This window comes from Colletotrichum gloeosporioides (genome assembly GCF_011800055.1).
Source record: "Colletotrichum gloeosporioides strain Lc1 chromosome Unknown consensus_48, whole genome shotgun sequence".
NCBI lineage: Eukaryota > Fungi > Ascomycota > Sordariomycetes > Glomerellales > Glomerellaceae > Colletotrichum > Colletotrichum gloeosporioides.
In genome coordinates, this window is record NW_025544693.1 from 773759 (window position 1) to 789037 (window position 15279).

At 56.2% G+C, this 15279-nt stretch overlaps 4 protein-coding genes across 4 annotated transcripts; 3 read left to right on the forward strand and 1 right to left on the reverse strand.

Moving 5' to 3' along the window:
* Nucleotides 1-1565: 1565 nt before the first annotated feature.
* GCG54_00004192 (putative UTP--glucose-1-phosphate uridylyltransferase) lies at nt 1566-3772 on the forward strand (the record flags this gene model as incomplete). The annotated part of the gene is made up of 4 exons (XM_045404246.1): nt 1566-1685; nt 2189-2284; nt 2345-2421; nt 2482-3772. 4 exons carry the CDS (start codon nt 1566-1568, stop codon nt 3770-3772), a joined length of 1584 nt encoding a protein of 527 aa, XP_045264081.1.
* Nucleotides 3773-4680: 908 nt separating this feature from the next.
* On the forward strand, nt 4681-5420 carry GCG54_00004193 (uncharacterized protein; the record flags this gene model as incomplete). Its single annotated transcript, XM_045404247.1, has 2 exons — nt 4681-5217; nt 5274-5420. 2 exons carry the CDS (start codon nt 4681-4683, stop codon nt 5418-5420), a joined length of 684 nt encoding a protein of 227 aa, XP_045264082.1.
* Nucleotides 5421-5548: 128 nt separating this feature from the next.
* On the reverse strand, nt 5549-9646 carry GCG54_00004194 (Aminopeptidase 2; the record flags this gene model as incomplete). Its single annotated transcript, XM_045404248.1, has 4 exons — nt 5549-5758; nt 5861-6591; nt 6985-7435; nt 7487-9646. The coding sequence occupies 4 exons, from the start codon at nt 9644-9646 to the stop codon at nt 5549-5551; spliced, it is 3552 nt and encodes a 1183-aa protein (XP_045264083.1).
* Nucleotides 9647-12764: 3118 nt separating this feature from the next.
* On the forward strand, nt 12765-14289 carry GCG54_00004195 (Enolase; the record flags this gene model as incomplete). The annotated part of the gene is made up of 4 exons (XM_045404249.1): nt 12765-12888; nt 12983-13236; nt 13287-13429; nt 13494-14289. 4 exons carry the CDS (start codon nt 12765-12767, stop codon nt 14287-14289), a joined length of 1317 nt encoding a protein of 438 aa, XP_045264084.1.
* Nucleotides 14290-15279: the final 990 nt, after the last annotated feature.

A 15279-nucleotide genomic window follows, 5' to 3' on the forward strand; every position in this document is an offset into this window, starting at 1 on the left:
GCATCCTTCAGGATCTGCATCTTTTCGACCACGCACTGGGCTGGGCTCAGGGCCAGCTGGTGATCGGTGGTTGAATTCAATGTTCGTAGACATTCGTAGATAAACATCAGCTTCCGGGTCGTATCTCGGGACTTTTCTTGCTTTCGCCGCCGTCATCATCGTTATCATTGTTTTTTTTTTCTCCTTCCCGCGTAAGCTGCTGCTGCTGCCGCCGCCGCCTTCCCTCCATTGGGCGTCGCTAGTCTGGAACGCCACAGGGGTCGTCGAGAAGGCGGTGGCCAGCCCAGGCCAGCTCAACGGAGGGTTGCAACAAGATGGACTGGAATGGGCTCAAGGGCATGCGTCAGGTACCTTTTTTTTCTTTTCTTCTTCTTCTCCCCCTCTCCTTTAGCTCCAGTTACCTAGGCCCGGTAGTCGGTCGAGCAGTCGAGTCGAACGGTAGGTGCTCTTTATTCTCGCATGAAAATGGAGACGATGAATACGAAGAGGTGGACATTTTGGTGCAAAATCATAATGCAATATGACAGCACGAAGCTGTCCTCTCGTAGAGTTCCGTTGATGGAGGTGGCAGCCCAGACACCAGGACCAGGCCAGCCCAGGCCAGCTGTTCAGGTGCTGGTGCAGGTGGTGGAGGTCCAGCGTCCTGCATGGAACACAGCGGCCCCTCCCCCCCAATTCTTGTCCGGCTCCCCTTGGGCTCCTGGCTCCGAGGGCTCCCCTCCCCCTCCAGGTCCCCTCCCCGAAGCTGCGGTGGGTGGGTGAATGGATGAGAATGTGCAGCGCGTGTCCCGTCCCCTCCAGACTCCTGGCTCCCGGGGGGAACGAGATAAAATGAAAATTGGCAAATGCGAATTGGGTTCCCACAGTGATATCACCGCTACATAAAGGGAAATCCCCGTCCACCTCGTCCATCTCTGGCCCTTGGGATTTCTCCTTTTTTCCTCTCTCTGCATCCAATTCAACCATCCACACTCGCTCTTTGTTTGTTGTCGTTGCCATTGCCGTCGTTGCTACTGTAAGTACCTAAGTTGGGTCCGTCTTCGTCTGCTGGCTGGCTGCTGCTGCGACATGTACAACCGCCGTCACTGTTGTCACCGCTGATCTACTCGTCTCCTCCAACCGAAAGCCAAGGTTACTCTCGCGTTCGTCCCATGGCGAGAAGCACCTCACTTTGCCCCCTTCCTCCGCCATATCACCTCCCCCCGCCTTCCCCAAGCTTCACTGGACCTGCTCGATTGTGCCTCTACCGAAATTCTTGCTCCTCGTCACATGGAGAAGCTTGAGAATTACGTCAGGCTACACAGATACCTTTGAGCTCCCAGTCCCAGCACTTTTTCTCCCCATCTATCCCACGGCCAGTTCCCTGTCGCCGTAGGCTCTACCCCGCCGTCTGCGATTTCTCATCCTGTTTCCCCCCTCCTTCTACAATATTCTGCCTTCTACACCCCCCGAGAGCCCGCCAGAATCTTCTTCTCGAGCTCTTTCACAGCCCGGTCGCGTTTACTGACACTCTTTCCCCCCAGTCCAACCTCATTCACCGCGAAACACCCAAACACTCGCCCGCAATGGCTCAAGCGATCAAGAGCGCCCTGCCTACTCACCTGAAGTCTCCTCTTGGAGGCCAGGGCAAGGCTGATGACGCCGAGTTCACCTCCCGCCACCACGGCAAGACGAGGTCTCACATGGTATACACTGCTCTCTGTTTCTCCCACCTTGTTACGCGGCCCCGGGCGGTGCCAATTGAAGTGTAACGATGGGACTCTGCTTCTCCCACGAGGACGCCCTGAAACGAATTGTGCAATGTGAGCACGAGTAGCTACTGGCTGCTTTGTGTCACTCTGCTCGCGCCATTGCCAATCACTTCTGTGCCTCTGGTCCGCCTGTCTCTAGTATGAGCCGTGCATCTTGCAAAGGTCTTTCAAGCCAGTGGTACAGCGAACCAAGCAGCACAGCGCGGCTTTGCTGTCTGATGGATTCTAGCAATCCGAAGGACGAAGCAAAACGCGTTTGGGTCGGCTTGCAACAGACTTCGTGGCGTCTCTCAGGGGAAAACAACAAGCTGGCCGTAATCGCACACTGGCCCCGCCGCAGATCACTTGACGACAGCTTCATGGTGCCCCACCCAACAGGGGCCGCAATTACACCCAAAACCTACGTGCAAATGGAAGACTGACGATATTCCTCCAAGGCTTTCGAGAACACTTCCACCAGCGTCGCCGCTGCCCAGATGCGCAATGCTCTCACCACCCTCTCCGAGACGGTCACCGACCCCGAGCAGAAGAAGGTCAGTACTAACAATCCAAGCGCGTGTGCAAAAACCGCCCAATTCTGACCCCTGCCGCAGCTCTTCGAGACCGAGATGGACAACTTCTTCGCTCTCTTCCGTCGCTACTTGAACGACAAGGCCAAGGGCAACGCCGTGTAGGTCTACAGTGGAAAAGGAGGACAAATATCGAGCTCAGGCTAACGAACGATATACAGTGACTGGGACCGCATTGCTCCCCCCGCTCAGGGCCAGGTTGTTGACTACGAGGACCTCGCCAACTCCGAGTCCGTTCAGTTCCTCAACAAGCTTGCCGTCCTCAAGCTCAACGGTGGTCTCGGTACCTCCATGGGTTGCGTTGGCCCCAAGTCCGTCATTGAGGTTCGTGACGGCATGTCCTTCCTGGACCTGTCCGTCCGCCAGATCGAGTACCTCAACCGCACCTACGGCGTCAACGTTCCCTTCATCCTCATGAATTCGTTCAACACCAACGACGACACTGCTGCCATCATCAAGAAGTACGAGGGCCACAACGTCGACATCCTCACCTTCAACCAATCAAGATACCCCAGAATCCTCAAGGACTCGCTCCTCCCCGTCCCCAAGACGTACGACTCCGCCATCAGCGACTGGTACCCCCCCGGTCACGGTGACGTTTTCGAGTCTTTGTACAACTCCGGCATTCTCGACAAGCTCATCGAGCGTGGCATCGAGATTGTCTTCCTTTCCAACGTCGACAACCTGGGTGCCGTCGTCGACCTCCGCGTCCTCCAGCACATGGTCGAGACCGAGGCCGAGTACATCATGGAGTTGACCAACAAGACCAAGGCCGACGTCAAGGGTGGTACCATCATCGACTACGAGGGCTCTGTCCGTCTCCTTGAGATCGCCCAGGTCCCCAAGGAGCACGTCAACGAGTTCAAGTCTATCAAGAAGTTCAAGTACTTCAACACCAACAACATCTGGCTCAACCTGAAGGCCATCAAGCGCGTCGTGGAGAACGACGAGCTTGAGATGGAGATCATCCCCAACGGAAAGACCATCCCCGGCGACAAGAAGGGCGAGTCCGACATCTCCATCATCCAGCTGGAGACCGCCGTCGGAGCTGCCATCCGTCACTTTAAGAACGCGCACGGTGTCAACGTTCCCCGTCGCCGCTTCTTGCCCGTCAAGACCTCCTCCGACCTGATGCTCGTCAAGTCTGACCTCTACACCGTCAAGCACGGGCAGCTCCAGATGAGCTCCAGCCGCTTTGGCGACGCCCCTCTCATCAAGCTGGGCAGCGACTTCAAGAAGGTCTCTGACTTCGCCAAGCACATCCCGTCCATCCCCAAGATCATTGAGCTGGACCACCTGACCATCACCGGTGCCGTCAACCTCGGCCGCGGCGTGACGCTCAAGGGCACTGTCATCATCGTCGCGACAGAGGGCAGCACCATCGACATCCCCCCCGGATCCATCCTCGAGAACGTGGTCGTCCAGGGCAGCTTGCGTCTGCTTGAGCACTAAATGGCTCTGGCGGGTTTGTGTATTTTGAGCATTTCACAGCAGAGGTCACGATGCGTGGTAAGCATCTTGGATGACATTCTGAAAACGCGATGGGATAATAGAAATAAAACCGTTCCCCCAAAAGGCGGCACACCTGCATGCCCGAGGCAGTAGCAGTATGAATTTGATAGCATTTTAATAGGCAGCACTGCGTGTTCATGCTCTTGACGAAATTTCTTTTCGGGCCATGTAGGCTGTATGTGATGTCGACGCGTGAGGTGTGATGCGAATACGACTGTCACGGCAATGATGTCCAGGAAGGTTAGCGACTGCTGCCAGCCGTGCACCAGCCGGATTGCGACCGACCGTCTCCGGGTGGAGGCTGGCCTTTTGGCCTACCTGGCTTGCAGTCCATGTCAATCGGCGCCGACTAGCGGTGAGGGACGGGAAAAGGAACGAGGAAGCGCGACACTGCATGACGGGTCCCTGTCCCGGACCTGCGAAGGCGGGTAATATTGCATGACCTGGGGGGTCTGCCGGTTTCCGCGCCGCAACATTTACAATCTCATGCGTCGTTGTGTTGAGAAGAGGCCCTGTTCTAACTTGTAAGTTTTCGTACGGATTCGCCGACGTGGGGGAGACTGGATGATATATTAAGCCTTGAACAAAGACCTGATCAGGTCCCACCGACTAATACTGGGTGTGAGACCTTCATTCGCCGTCTCTTCCATTCTTTGACAACCGTGGATCACCCTGCAACAAGGAGGACACCAACCTATTGGTCCCCCTTCTTAACTCGGGATCTCTTTTATGCTCGAGAACACACCAAATCCCTCTCTACCTTGTCAACTCCACCTCGTCTGCACACTAGCCCCGACCCAATTGAGCCTCTCTCTCCGCAACACCCGCGAACCAGTAGCGAACGAGAAATGGGTAGCCTCTACAAGTCGCCGGCCCTGCCGTACTGGCAGGTCAATGTGCCGCCGGAGCACCGGACCGAAGAGTGCCCGGAGGGCCTCCGCAACCTCTCCGCCAAGGACGTGGGGATCCTCAGCACGCCGGACGCCGAGTACGTCCCGCAGTCGTGGGAGACCGTGCGGCGCTTCGTCGCCACGAACCGGCTGGACCTGTTCCAGCGGGTGCCCTCGGAGCTGCGGCGGTACCGGCTCTTCATACACCAGCTGATCCAAGAACACGGCAGCGTCATGAACTTTGTGCTGAGGCGTCGTCTGAGTTGGGAGGAGCCGTCGGTGTCCAAGGGGAAGCCGTTTGAGGTCGACGAGGATCTGAAAATTCTGGTGAATGATTGGCCGTATGGCATTGACGAACGGATTGTGCACCTCGTTGTCTGGACCAAGTTCGAGCTGGAAGAGGATCTGGCGACGGGTGATTTGACCGAGGTGGCGAGGGGTGAGATTGAGGCCTACGTGGACAAGACCTTCCGGTCGAGGACGAAGCCTGATTCGGTGAGTGCTTTGTTATTTGGCCTGGGTGAGTCTCGGATGGCTAATCACTTTGTCAGGTCATCTGGTTCAAGAACTGGAGGAGTCTCAAGTCCGTGCATGCGGTAGAGCATTTCCACGTTATGCTCTTCGACCCGGATGCCGAATTCATCAAGGACATCACCAACGGAGATGTTCCGCAGTGCGAAAAGTTTCGGGCATGGTGAGGAGATGGGCAGGTTCACGATTCGCAACGGCGGCGAGCAAACACGGTATCGCCGTCATTTTCAGCCTTATTACGCTCAGAGAGCACAAAACGAGGGAGCATAGATCTTGGTCGGAAAAGTTTGGTTTGCTATGTGCGGGCACTGACAAGCTCTCTGTACTCGACGCGCGAGGCCTCGGCCATTGTAATGGCCGTCGGCTTTTCCATCGCCACTTTGATAACCCAGTCCGGCGCCTGCGAGGCAGAGGACGCGGCAACGTGTTTGATATCCTTGCGGATGCTCTGTGTGATGGCGGGGCCAAGGGCCTCGAGAGTCTCAAAGGACGAGTCTGATAGCGTCTTTGCCACGGAAAATGTTAGGTTATCATTCTGTAGACGGGCACAGGAGAAATTCTTAAACGACCAGGGATTAGAGATACAAGAGAGAAGAGATAGACTGACCTTTACAACAATAGACTCAATGCCGACGTACACGTCTTCGGACACGTCAAACTGCTCAATCTCCATGTCCGCCGCAAGAATCTGCCTTGCGAGTCTCTCATTGTCGTTTACACCAATGAGAGTGGGCACCCGCAGATCGTGAAGGCGAAGGCAAGAGCTGCGTACAACGATCGGTGACGGGCCCCCTTGGGGACTGAGGACGGCGGACGCTGACAGACTGATAGCGCTCCCAAGGAGAGACGCCTTCGGCAGCGTGACGTTCAGGTTCATGAACCGAACCAGCGAGAGCCTATCCCGCAAAAAGCCAACGCTTCCCTCTTCGGCAGGGACATACTGTCCATCGAGAGAGAGGCCGGTCAGATCGGCCCAGATCTGACCAACTGCGTCCCGAAGGCGAATATGTGAGGGCTTGCCGGCCGATTGTGCCTTCTTGTTGATGCCCCCAAGACTGGAGAGGATGGCCTTGGCGAGCAAGCCATAATGCACCGTGTCGTCGCTGACACGGTCTGAGGCAGACGCGGCGTCAAAAGGGCTAGCCATGGACAGTTCCGCCGACACGCGGACCGGCTGCGACTTGTTCTCGCGGCCCCAGGCGTCGGTGCCGGCCTGGATGGTGCCCTGTAGGTCGCGGACGCGGATCACGGCGAAGGGCTCACCGGCCTCGGCGCGGACTTGCCACGAGGAAGCTAGGCGAGGGGCTGCCATGGTGGGAATGAAGCAGTTGGACGGTCCTGCAGTCAATCTGACAGCGGCGGCTCCGAGCATTCAACCAGGGGGACGAGTGTCGTGATGAATGGATGTCTGTGAGATTTGTGTCTTCCATTGCGCACTGGGCACAAGCCCCTCTGACGCAAAGCCTGTATGGGACCCACCGCCGACTTTGGGTACCTGTTTTGGTTGAATGTAGTCCACAACGGGACAGTGAGCAACTACGACCAGATTCAATCGTGCGCTGCACTGTTCATGCCCCTACGAGGCATCGAGCCATTTGGTCGCACGGCTGGGAATCCACACAATTACACGAATTCATTATTTTGGTTATTTGGCTGTCCCTGAACAGCTATGCGGCATGACCTTTACAACACACAAACCTCTCATAGTACGGCGTCTGCAACCCTAGATACCCAAGAACTTGCGCAAATCCTCCGTGTCACGGGCGGTCCATGTAATCTTGGCCTTGATGGAATCGGTAGACTGCGACAGCGCTCGAACGTAACCCTTCTTGTCCTTTGCGGCAAAGAACTTGTCGACTTGGTCCAGCTGCTCTTGCTTCGTAAGACCACTGGTGCAGTAGCTAACGATACTACCAATCATGGAAGACTGAGCAGGGAACTTGGTGTAGATCTCGTCCCACCTCGTCTGCATCCAGTCGAACAGAGCCTCGATGCCACTCTTGCTAGACCGCAGGCTACCGATGGGGATGTAAACATCCTGGTCGCGGATCTTGCCGCTTAGCAGCATATCCAAAGTACGTTGTCTAAGCTTAGGGTCACGAGCCTGTCCCAACGTGCGCAGGGCGCTGTTGCGTTCGTCGCTCGTCTCAGCGGTCTCGTAGTACTTGAGTACGGCATCGTACTACAGCATTTTGGTCAGTTGATGAATCGCAGAAAAAGAGAAGAAACTCACCTCCTTCTCACCACCGTATTTCAGCACGATGGAGAACGCGGAGCTTCTGATGTTCGGGTGAATGGCGGTCTTGTCTCCAGCCGCAAACTTCTCAAACATGTCCCGCGCCGCGGCAAGAACCTTCTCGTCGCCAGCCATACCGGCCGCACCAAACATGAGGGCCTTGTACTGTTGCTCGACGTGGCCGTCAGCTGTGGAAAAGTTCCAACCTAGCTTGTGGGCCATGCCGCTGACAATGTCGCGCTGGAATTCGGTCAACTTGTCGACAACCTCCTCGTCCTCGATCCATGCCATCTTGATGGACCCAAGGCGAGTGAGAATCTGGTCCCAAACCAGATACTCTGCCTCGCCGGCGTTGCTCAGAGCCTTGAACAGACCCAGGCAAGAGGACGTCTTCTGGTAGCCCGAAGTAGCGAGCGCACTGGTGTCAGCCACGATGCCAACTCTGTCCTGGACGGAGAGAAGCTCAGCAGCATTGCCAAGCTTCTCAAGTCTGTCAATGCCGTACTTTGTGCGGTAGAATCCGGTGGAGTCGGCGTTAATCTTGAAGAAGTCGGCGTCCGCGACCTCGAACTTGGCATCGCGGGTCGTGAGCATCAAGTCCTTGTCAACACCGCCCTTGGTGCGAACATTGAGAGAAATGGGATAGAGGACCTTGTCCTCCTCGGGCTTGACATCTCCGGTAGTTAGGAAACGGTGCTGCTCCACGCTGATCGAGTTGCCCGTCTCGGTAACAGAAACGACAGGGTAACCGACATTCTGGGTCCAGATGTTCATGATGGAACCGACATCCTTGCCGCTGGCTTCACTGAGAGCTTGCCACAGGTCGTTTGTCGTGGCATTTCCCCACGCGTGTCGCTTGAGATACTTCCGGACGCCCTCCATGAACACATCCTCGCCCAGGAAGGCTGAAATCATGTGAACGACGCAGGAGCCCTTGGCGTAGCTGATGCTGTCAAAGATTTCATTAATCTCCTCGGCCTTATGGACGGGAACTTCAATGGGGTGGCTGCTCCTGAGGCCATCGAGGCCAAGGGCCGCCTGGAGATCCTCCCTGACGAAAGACTCCTTGAGCTTCCACTCAGGGAAGAACGCGTTCAGAGAGTAGCGAGATGCAAACTCGGCGAATCCCTCGTTCAGCCACAAAGCGTGCCACCAATCGGGAGACACGATATTTCCGAACCACTGATGAGCAATCTCATGGGTGATGACGGTTGAGACACGCTCTTTGGCTGCGGCACCGCTCGTCTTGTCATCGAAAAGGACCTCGACAGTACGGTAGGTAACGAGACCCCAGTTCTCCATGGCTCCGGCGGCAAAGTCGGGAATGGCAACTTGGTCGAGTTTCGGCAAGGGGTAAGGGAGCCCGAACGCCTTCTCGTAAAACTCCAAAGCCTTGACACCAATCTCCAGCGCGTAGCGTCCTCGCTCAATATCCTCAGAGGGAGGCGCGTAGACGCGAAGAGGCACCCGGAAGTCATTGTTCTCAATGTAGTTGAGTTCTCCGACGATGAAGGCAACGAGATAGGTCGACATGACGGGAGACTTGTTGAATCGAACGGCCTTCTTTCCCGCGGGCAGCTCCTTCTCTTCGGCAACGTCCATGTTGGACAGGCACGTCAGGTTCTTGTCGGCAACAAGGGTGACGGTAAATTCTGCCTTGAGCGCAGGCTCGTCAAAGCAGGGGAATGCCCGACGAGCATCGGTAGGCTCCATCTGACTGGTAGCCAGAATGCCCTTGGAGCCGTCAGGCTTGGGGTAGTATGAGCGGTAGAAGCCAGCCATCTTGTCGTTCAGTTCACCAACGAACTTGATTTCGAGAGTACCCTTGGCGCCCTTTGTGAGACGGTCCTTGAACTCGAAGGTGTGGGTCTGCTTGGACTCATCGTAGGTGATGACCGGGTCGCTGAGGCTCTTTTGCTGACCCTCGGCCGACAGAGACAAGGCGGCATGCTTGACCTCAATGTCGAGAGTATTCAGGGAAACGGTGTTTGAGTCTTCGGCAACGTCAAAGTCGATCTTGACGTGACCGTCGAATTTGAGCGTCTCGAAGTTGGGCTCGAGGGTCAGATCATAGTGGCGCGGGACGACGTTGGTGGGCAGCTGCTCTCTGGGGTAGTTCAGCGTGCCTGCGCCGGCAGCTTCTCCGTGCCTGCACATATTTCGTTTGAACGAGCAGTGCCGTGTGGCGGCGAGGCGCTGGGGGTTTTGGAGTCGAACGTTTCGTCTGGGAGGGGTAGCTCGGGAGGTGGAGGTTTGTTGCGCTGAGGATGCACTATATGTTCTCAGCTGGTAAGGTCTGTATTGCTCGTTGTTAGCTAATGAATGCCTGCTGCGGTGTATGCTGCCGGTGAGCAATCCAGCTGGAGAACGCACATGCGCGCAAGTGGCCGTCTGGTCGATGTGATGCGTGATGTCAGATCGACTGTACGTTTTGTTACGAAACGGAAAGCCATGAAGGAGGGGGCGGGGGCCAGAGCAACAAAAGAACGAAAGCGGTCAGTTCGGGCACCCAGCTACCTGAGGCAAGGTAAGCTATGCACGTCTAAGGAAGGTACATGTAACGCGGGGTCCAATTTCAGAGAGGGGGAGGGATAGAAAGCTTCCAGAGGCTCCAGTCTCAGCCATGGGGATGCGCCGATGCAGGCCGCGCTGCTCGCCCGGATGCGCAAATCCAAGACTCTCCACCTTCTGCCTCAGGTCACCGACCCGTGCTGCTCTCTGCTCCGCCCGAGCTCCACGCCAAGCCGCGTCCACCCGATCCGGCCCACAGCCGTTCCGAGCGTCCATCCTCCCGGAATCTGCTCTGGTCCTCCCGTGACGTTTTCCATGTCCGCACCCACGGCGCCGTTCGGAAAGTCTCCCGGGCGCCATGTGCGGCCATTGGCGTGGGAAGACACCCACGAGGATAAACGTTTACCAGACAACCAGACACTCGAAGAATTGGCATCCAGCGAGTAAATCCGCTGCCCACATTCACAACCTGGAGGCCCCAAAAGCTATCATTGACTTTGCCTCTGTCCAGAGGGCATGCCGGAAAGGAGTGCACCGGGCATTCTGCGACCAATGCCGGTGACCCTGCTGCGTGTTGAGCCAGCGGTGCTGGGCGTGTGCGTGCTCACTCTGGATGGCTGCCCGAAGCGACGATACTTTGCATATCCACGCCTGAAAGTACCGTCCAAGCAGTGTCTGTGTTGGGCTGTGATTGTACAGTTGTGACCATCATGCGCGGCAAAGGGCGTTGCGACATGGCTAGAATCGGGGCTTGCAGATGGGTTGGGTAGGCTGTGAGTCCGGAGAATCTCGGTCACACCATTTTATCAGACAGTTGCACATCTGGGAGATGGACGAATTTCTGCCGGTGATTCGGTCCAAAGACGGGAAATCTAGGCTGGATAGCCACCATCCCGGTTCAGCTGAGAGCATGTTCTCCAGATATCGTGCACCCACAGGACGACCAGTACGTTTGAAAGCAGCATTGGCGGACCCTAAAGAACGGGGCCAGCATTCAAAATACTGAACTGTAGACGGTAGGGCTGTCTGCACATGCAAACGCATTTATCTTGTGCGTTTTTGTCTGTCAGCTTCGGCTCGGTCGGCCGAGTCGCGGGTAAAGGAAGTCATGTTGGTGGTATTAGTCCAAGAGGAAACACGACTGACGTCCACTCCCCACGCCAAGGACCACTTCCCCGGGACAGAAAACAAACGTCATCCCACTTGGGCTTCAAAGAAAGAGGTCAAAAGTACCATTTCCCATTCTATGACTTGCCTACAGATGTCTTACCCCGGCATTACTGGACGGGGTGACGGGGTCGGGATCCATGATCGGGAAGAACCGCATTAGCACTTGGCTATTCCGAGCAACATCCTCGGGATAATCCATGGCGGCCAGCGCGTCCCAGGCGTTTTGTGGAGTAAAACGACCATTCACTGATGGGAATTGCCAATGAGCATCTCGTCGTTGGACCGGGGTCCGGGGAAAAGACGTCTTGAAGATCGGGAATCGGGACCTGGAGATTGTCGAAGACGCGCTTTTACGCATCAGGCCCAGATTGAGCCCACTGGACACCCGACAATGGACGGTTGCAAAGCCGTTGTGCAGACGACGTTGGTGTGGGCGGCCAATCAGACGATGGTTCTGACATAAAGGTGTCAATCGACAAGACACCCAATGCCGAAAGCTTTCTGCCACTGTTCGGGACCGAGGTTTTTTGACATGGAGACACACGGGTGAAGCGAGATTTTGAAGCTGGATCTGTGGCTGGGGACGAAAATAGATGAGGATCCAATGGCGAGAGACAACAGCGGAAACGTGTCTGGTCGCATTGGCAAGGCAGCAATTTCTGATGCGCGGTTTGTTGAGGAGCGGCCCTCACCAAAGAAGCCGTGGCAGTCGTCGTGTTGGTGGTGCTAAGAATGGTACCATGAAACGAAGCTGTTTTGTGGTCGTTCTTGGCCTGTTTGGAGCTCCAGACCCATGTAGCGCTTTAACAGGGCAGATGCCCCGCCTTCTCTAGGGTCCGGCTGCCAACGAGCAATTGGACGATGTCGAGATACCCACCAAAAAGAAGGTGCGAGCAACAATGCAGCCCCGGGCTGAGGAGGTGGTGTACCTGAGGTAAGTAAGGCATGATACCTCTTTGCAGGTACCTCCTAGCTTTCTACCTACCGGATGGACTGCACCCTGACCGGGGCTGGGCTGGACAGGGAATACCTACTGCGTACACTGCGCTCTGGGCTCCTGGGCTCACCTCACCTCAGGTAGGCAAGCAAGGTGGGGTGGGAAGGGAAAGACCCCTCCAAAACACTGAACACACCTCTGCCACCTTCGTCCCCTTCCCCTCGACTGCTTTGGCACAACCATCCCTCTCCTCCATCACTGCCGCCTCATTTTTGCACACCAACTCAATTGCTGAGGTACAGTCCGCGGCTTCTTCATCCTAAAATCACCCAAGTAAGTCATGTTCCATCCACGTCCAAGCCCCCTCTATCAACCCAGCTGCCCCGCCATGTCAAAGCTGTATGCCGTTGGCCGTGAAGCTTGCGAGAAAATCACCCCACCATGCCATCCCACCCTGAGGCAATTGTTTTGTCCGGTCAAGGAGCACTCGCAAGCTTAGCAATTTCCCCGAATCGGTCCTATCATTGCCATTTGTTGACTCACCCACTTGTCTTTTTCCTGCTCCCTGCAATATAAAGCCTTCTCCTCCCCCCAAACTGTCGACTAACATCTCTCCTCTCCTTCCGCTAGGAACCATCCATTACACATATCATCACCATGGCCATCACCAAGATCCACGCTCGCTACGTCTACGACTCTCGTGGCAACCCCACCGTGGAGGTTGACGTCGTCACCGAGACCGGCCTTCACCGTGCCATCGTCCCCTCCGGTGCTTCCACTGGTACGTCGTCGTCCCCGCCGGTTTCCCTCCCCCGGTTCATCATACCCCAAGAAGAGATGGAAGTGATCAAAGGCTAATGGCATCCATTAAACAGGCCAGCACGAGGCTTGCGAGCTCCGCGATGGTGACAAGACCAAGTGGGGTGGCAAGGGTGTCACCAAGGCCGTCGACAACGTCAACAGCATCATTGCCCCCGCCCTGATCAAGGAGAACCTTGATGTCAAGGACCAGACCAAGGTCGACAAGTTCCTCATCGACCTCGACGGAACACCCAACAAGACCAAGCTCGGCGCCAACGCCATCCTCGGTGTCTCCCTGGCTGTTGCCAAGGCTGGTGCTGCTGAGAAGGTTGGTCTCGTCACAATATGGTGTGCTTTGCCTCGTCTGACCGTCTCTAGGGTGTCCCTCTGTACGCCCACGTCTCCGACCTGGCCGGAACCAAGAAGCCTTTCGTCCTGCCCGTCCCCTTCATGAACGTCCTCAACGGAGGCTCCCACGCTGGTGGCCGTCTCGCCTTCCAGGAGTTCATGATCGTCCCCTCGTAAGTTTGACTCGGAGCTCTAAACTGGCGAGGATGTGACCCCGAGCTGACGTGTACTGCCCAGTGACGCTCCCTCCTTCTCCGAGGCCATGCGCCAGGGTGCCGAGGTCTACCAGCAGCTCAAGAGCCTGGCCAAGAAGAAGTACGGCCAGTCCGCCGGCAACGTCGGTGACGAGGGTGGTGTTGCCCCTGATATCCAGACTGCCCAGGAGGCTCTTGACCTCATCACCGATGCCATTGAGAAGGCTGGCTACACTGGCAAGATGAACATTGCCATGGACGTTGCCTCCTCTGAGTTCTACAAGGAGGACGCCAAGAAGTACGACCTGGACTTCAAGAACCCCGAGAGCGACCCTACCAAGTGGATCACCTACGAGGAGCTCGCGGCTCTGTACTCCGACCTCTGCAAGAAGTACCCCATCGTCAGCATTGAGGACCCCTTCGCCGAGGACGACTGGGAGGCCTGGAGCTACTTCTACAAGACCCAGGACATCCAGATTGTCGGTGATGACTTGACCGTCACCAATCCCCTCCGCATCAAGAAGGCCATTGAGCTCAAGTCCGCCAACGCTCTCCTGCTCAAGGTCAACCAGATCGGAACCCTGACCGAGTCCATCCAGGCCGCCAAGGACTCCTACGCCGACGGCTGGGGTGTCATGGTTTCTCACCGTTCCGGTGAGACTGAGGATGTCACCATCTCCGACATCGTCGTCGGTATCCGCGCTGGGCAGATCAAGACCGGTGCGCCTGCCCGTTCCGAGCGCCTTGCCAAGCTCAACCAGATCCTCCGCATCGAGGAGGAGCTTGGCAGCAACGCCGTCTACGCCGGTGCCAACTTCCGCAAGGCTGTCCAGCTGTAAGCTGGGTCAGTTTCTCATGACATGAATACCCAAACCGAAACCTGATTCCTTCATTCAATATGCCTTGGGGGATGGGAAAAAAATTGATGAGACATGCCTGGCGCCGAAAGAAAGACGCGAGGGATGGATGGGAGCACCGATGATGAAACTCGTAGCTTACCGCACCTACCTAACTTGAATGATAAAAGTACAATTTTCCCAACTCAGCAACGCAAATGTGTAGACATGCAAGGAAACGACGCCTCCGCACCTGGCCAGGGGATGTCCATGGAGAGCGGCAAGCTGGCAACACGTGAAGTCGGGCAACCCCGCCAGTCGCTCACCGCAAGATAGGCGCAGTATGCGGCGCTTCAGCATCAGCGGCCTTTTGGTATGGCAGGTTAAGGTCGCCTTAGGTAATACTGCGCTCTAGTCTCGATCGTCCGTTTCCAGCTAGGTAGTATGTTCTGCAGTGGAGCACGACAGAGGATGAGATGGAGCACAGGGCAGCCGCCAACTCAGCTTGTGGACCAGCAAGTCGAGCTTCAGGCTGTGTGGTACAAGGTGAGCCATGTCGCAGCGAGAAAGTTGTGGCAGACATACTCGTCAGACCGTGTGGCCTTGAATTGCCAGGATGAAAAGTTGGCGTTGGCATTCGTGTCGTGGGTGTCAGCCAATGCCGGTTCGGTTACCCCGTGTCGTCGAGAGGGGGGAAGGGAATACGTACCGCAGTAAAGAAAGTCCTTGGCAAAAGCACAAGACCGCACTGCTGAGCCGCAACTGGTGCACGCCTAGGATGGAAAGGACGAGACAGTCCGGACTTGACAGGGGTTCGCGTGGCGTGGCATTGCGCTGAGCGTTTGTCGTCATTCATGAAACTCCAGACCAGACGATGAGAGAGACAAAATGTCCCAAGCGTTCTTATTCTTAGGTTCCCTGCGAAGATCAGCCAACCTACAAGTCTTCAATTGACTTCGGGCCGTCAAATACATGACATCTTTACTCCTCATT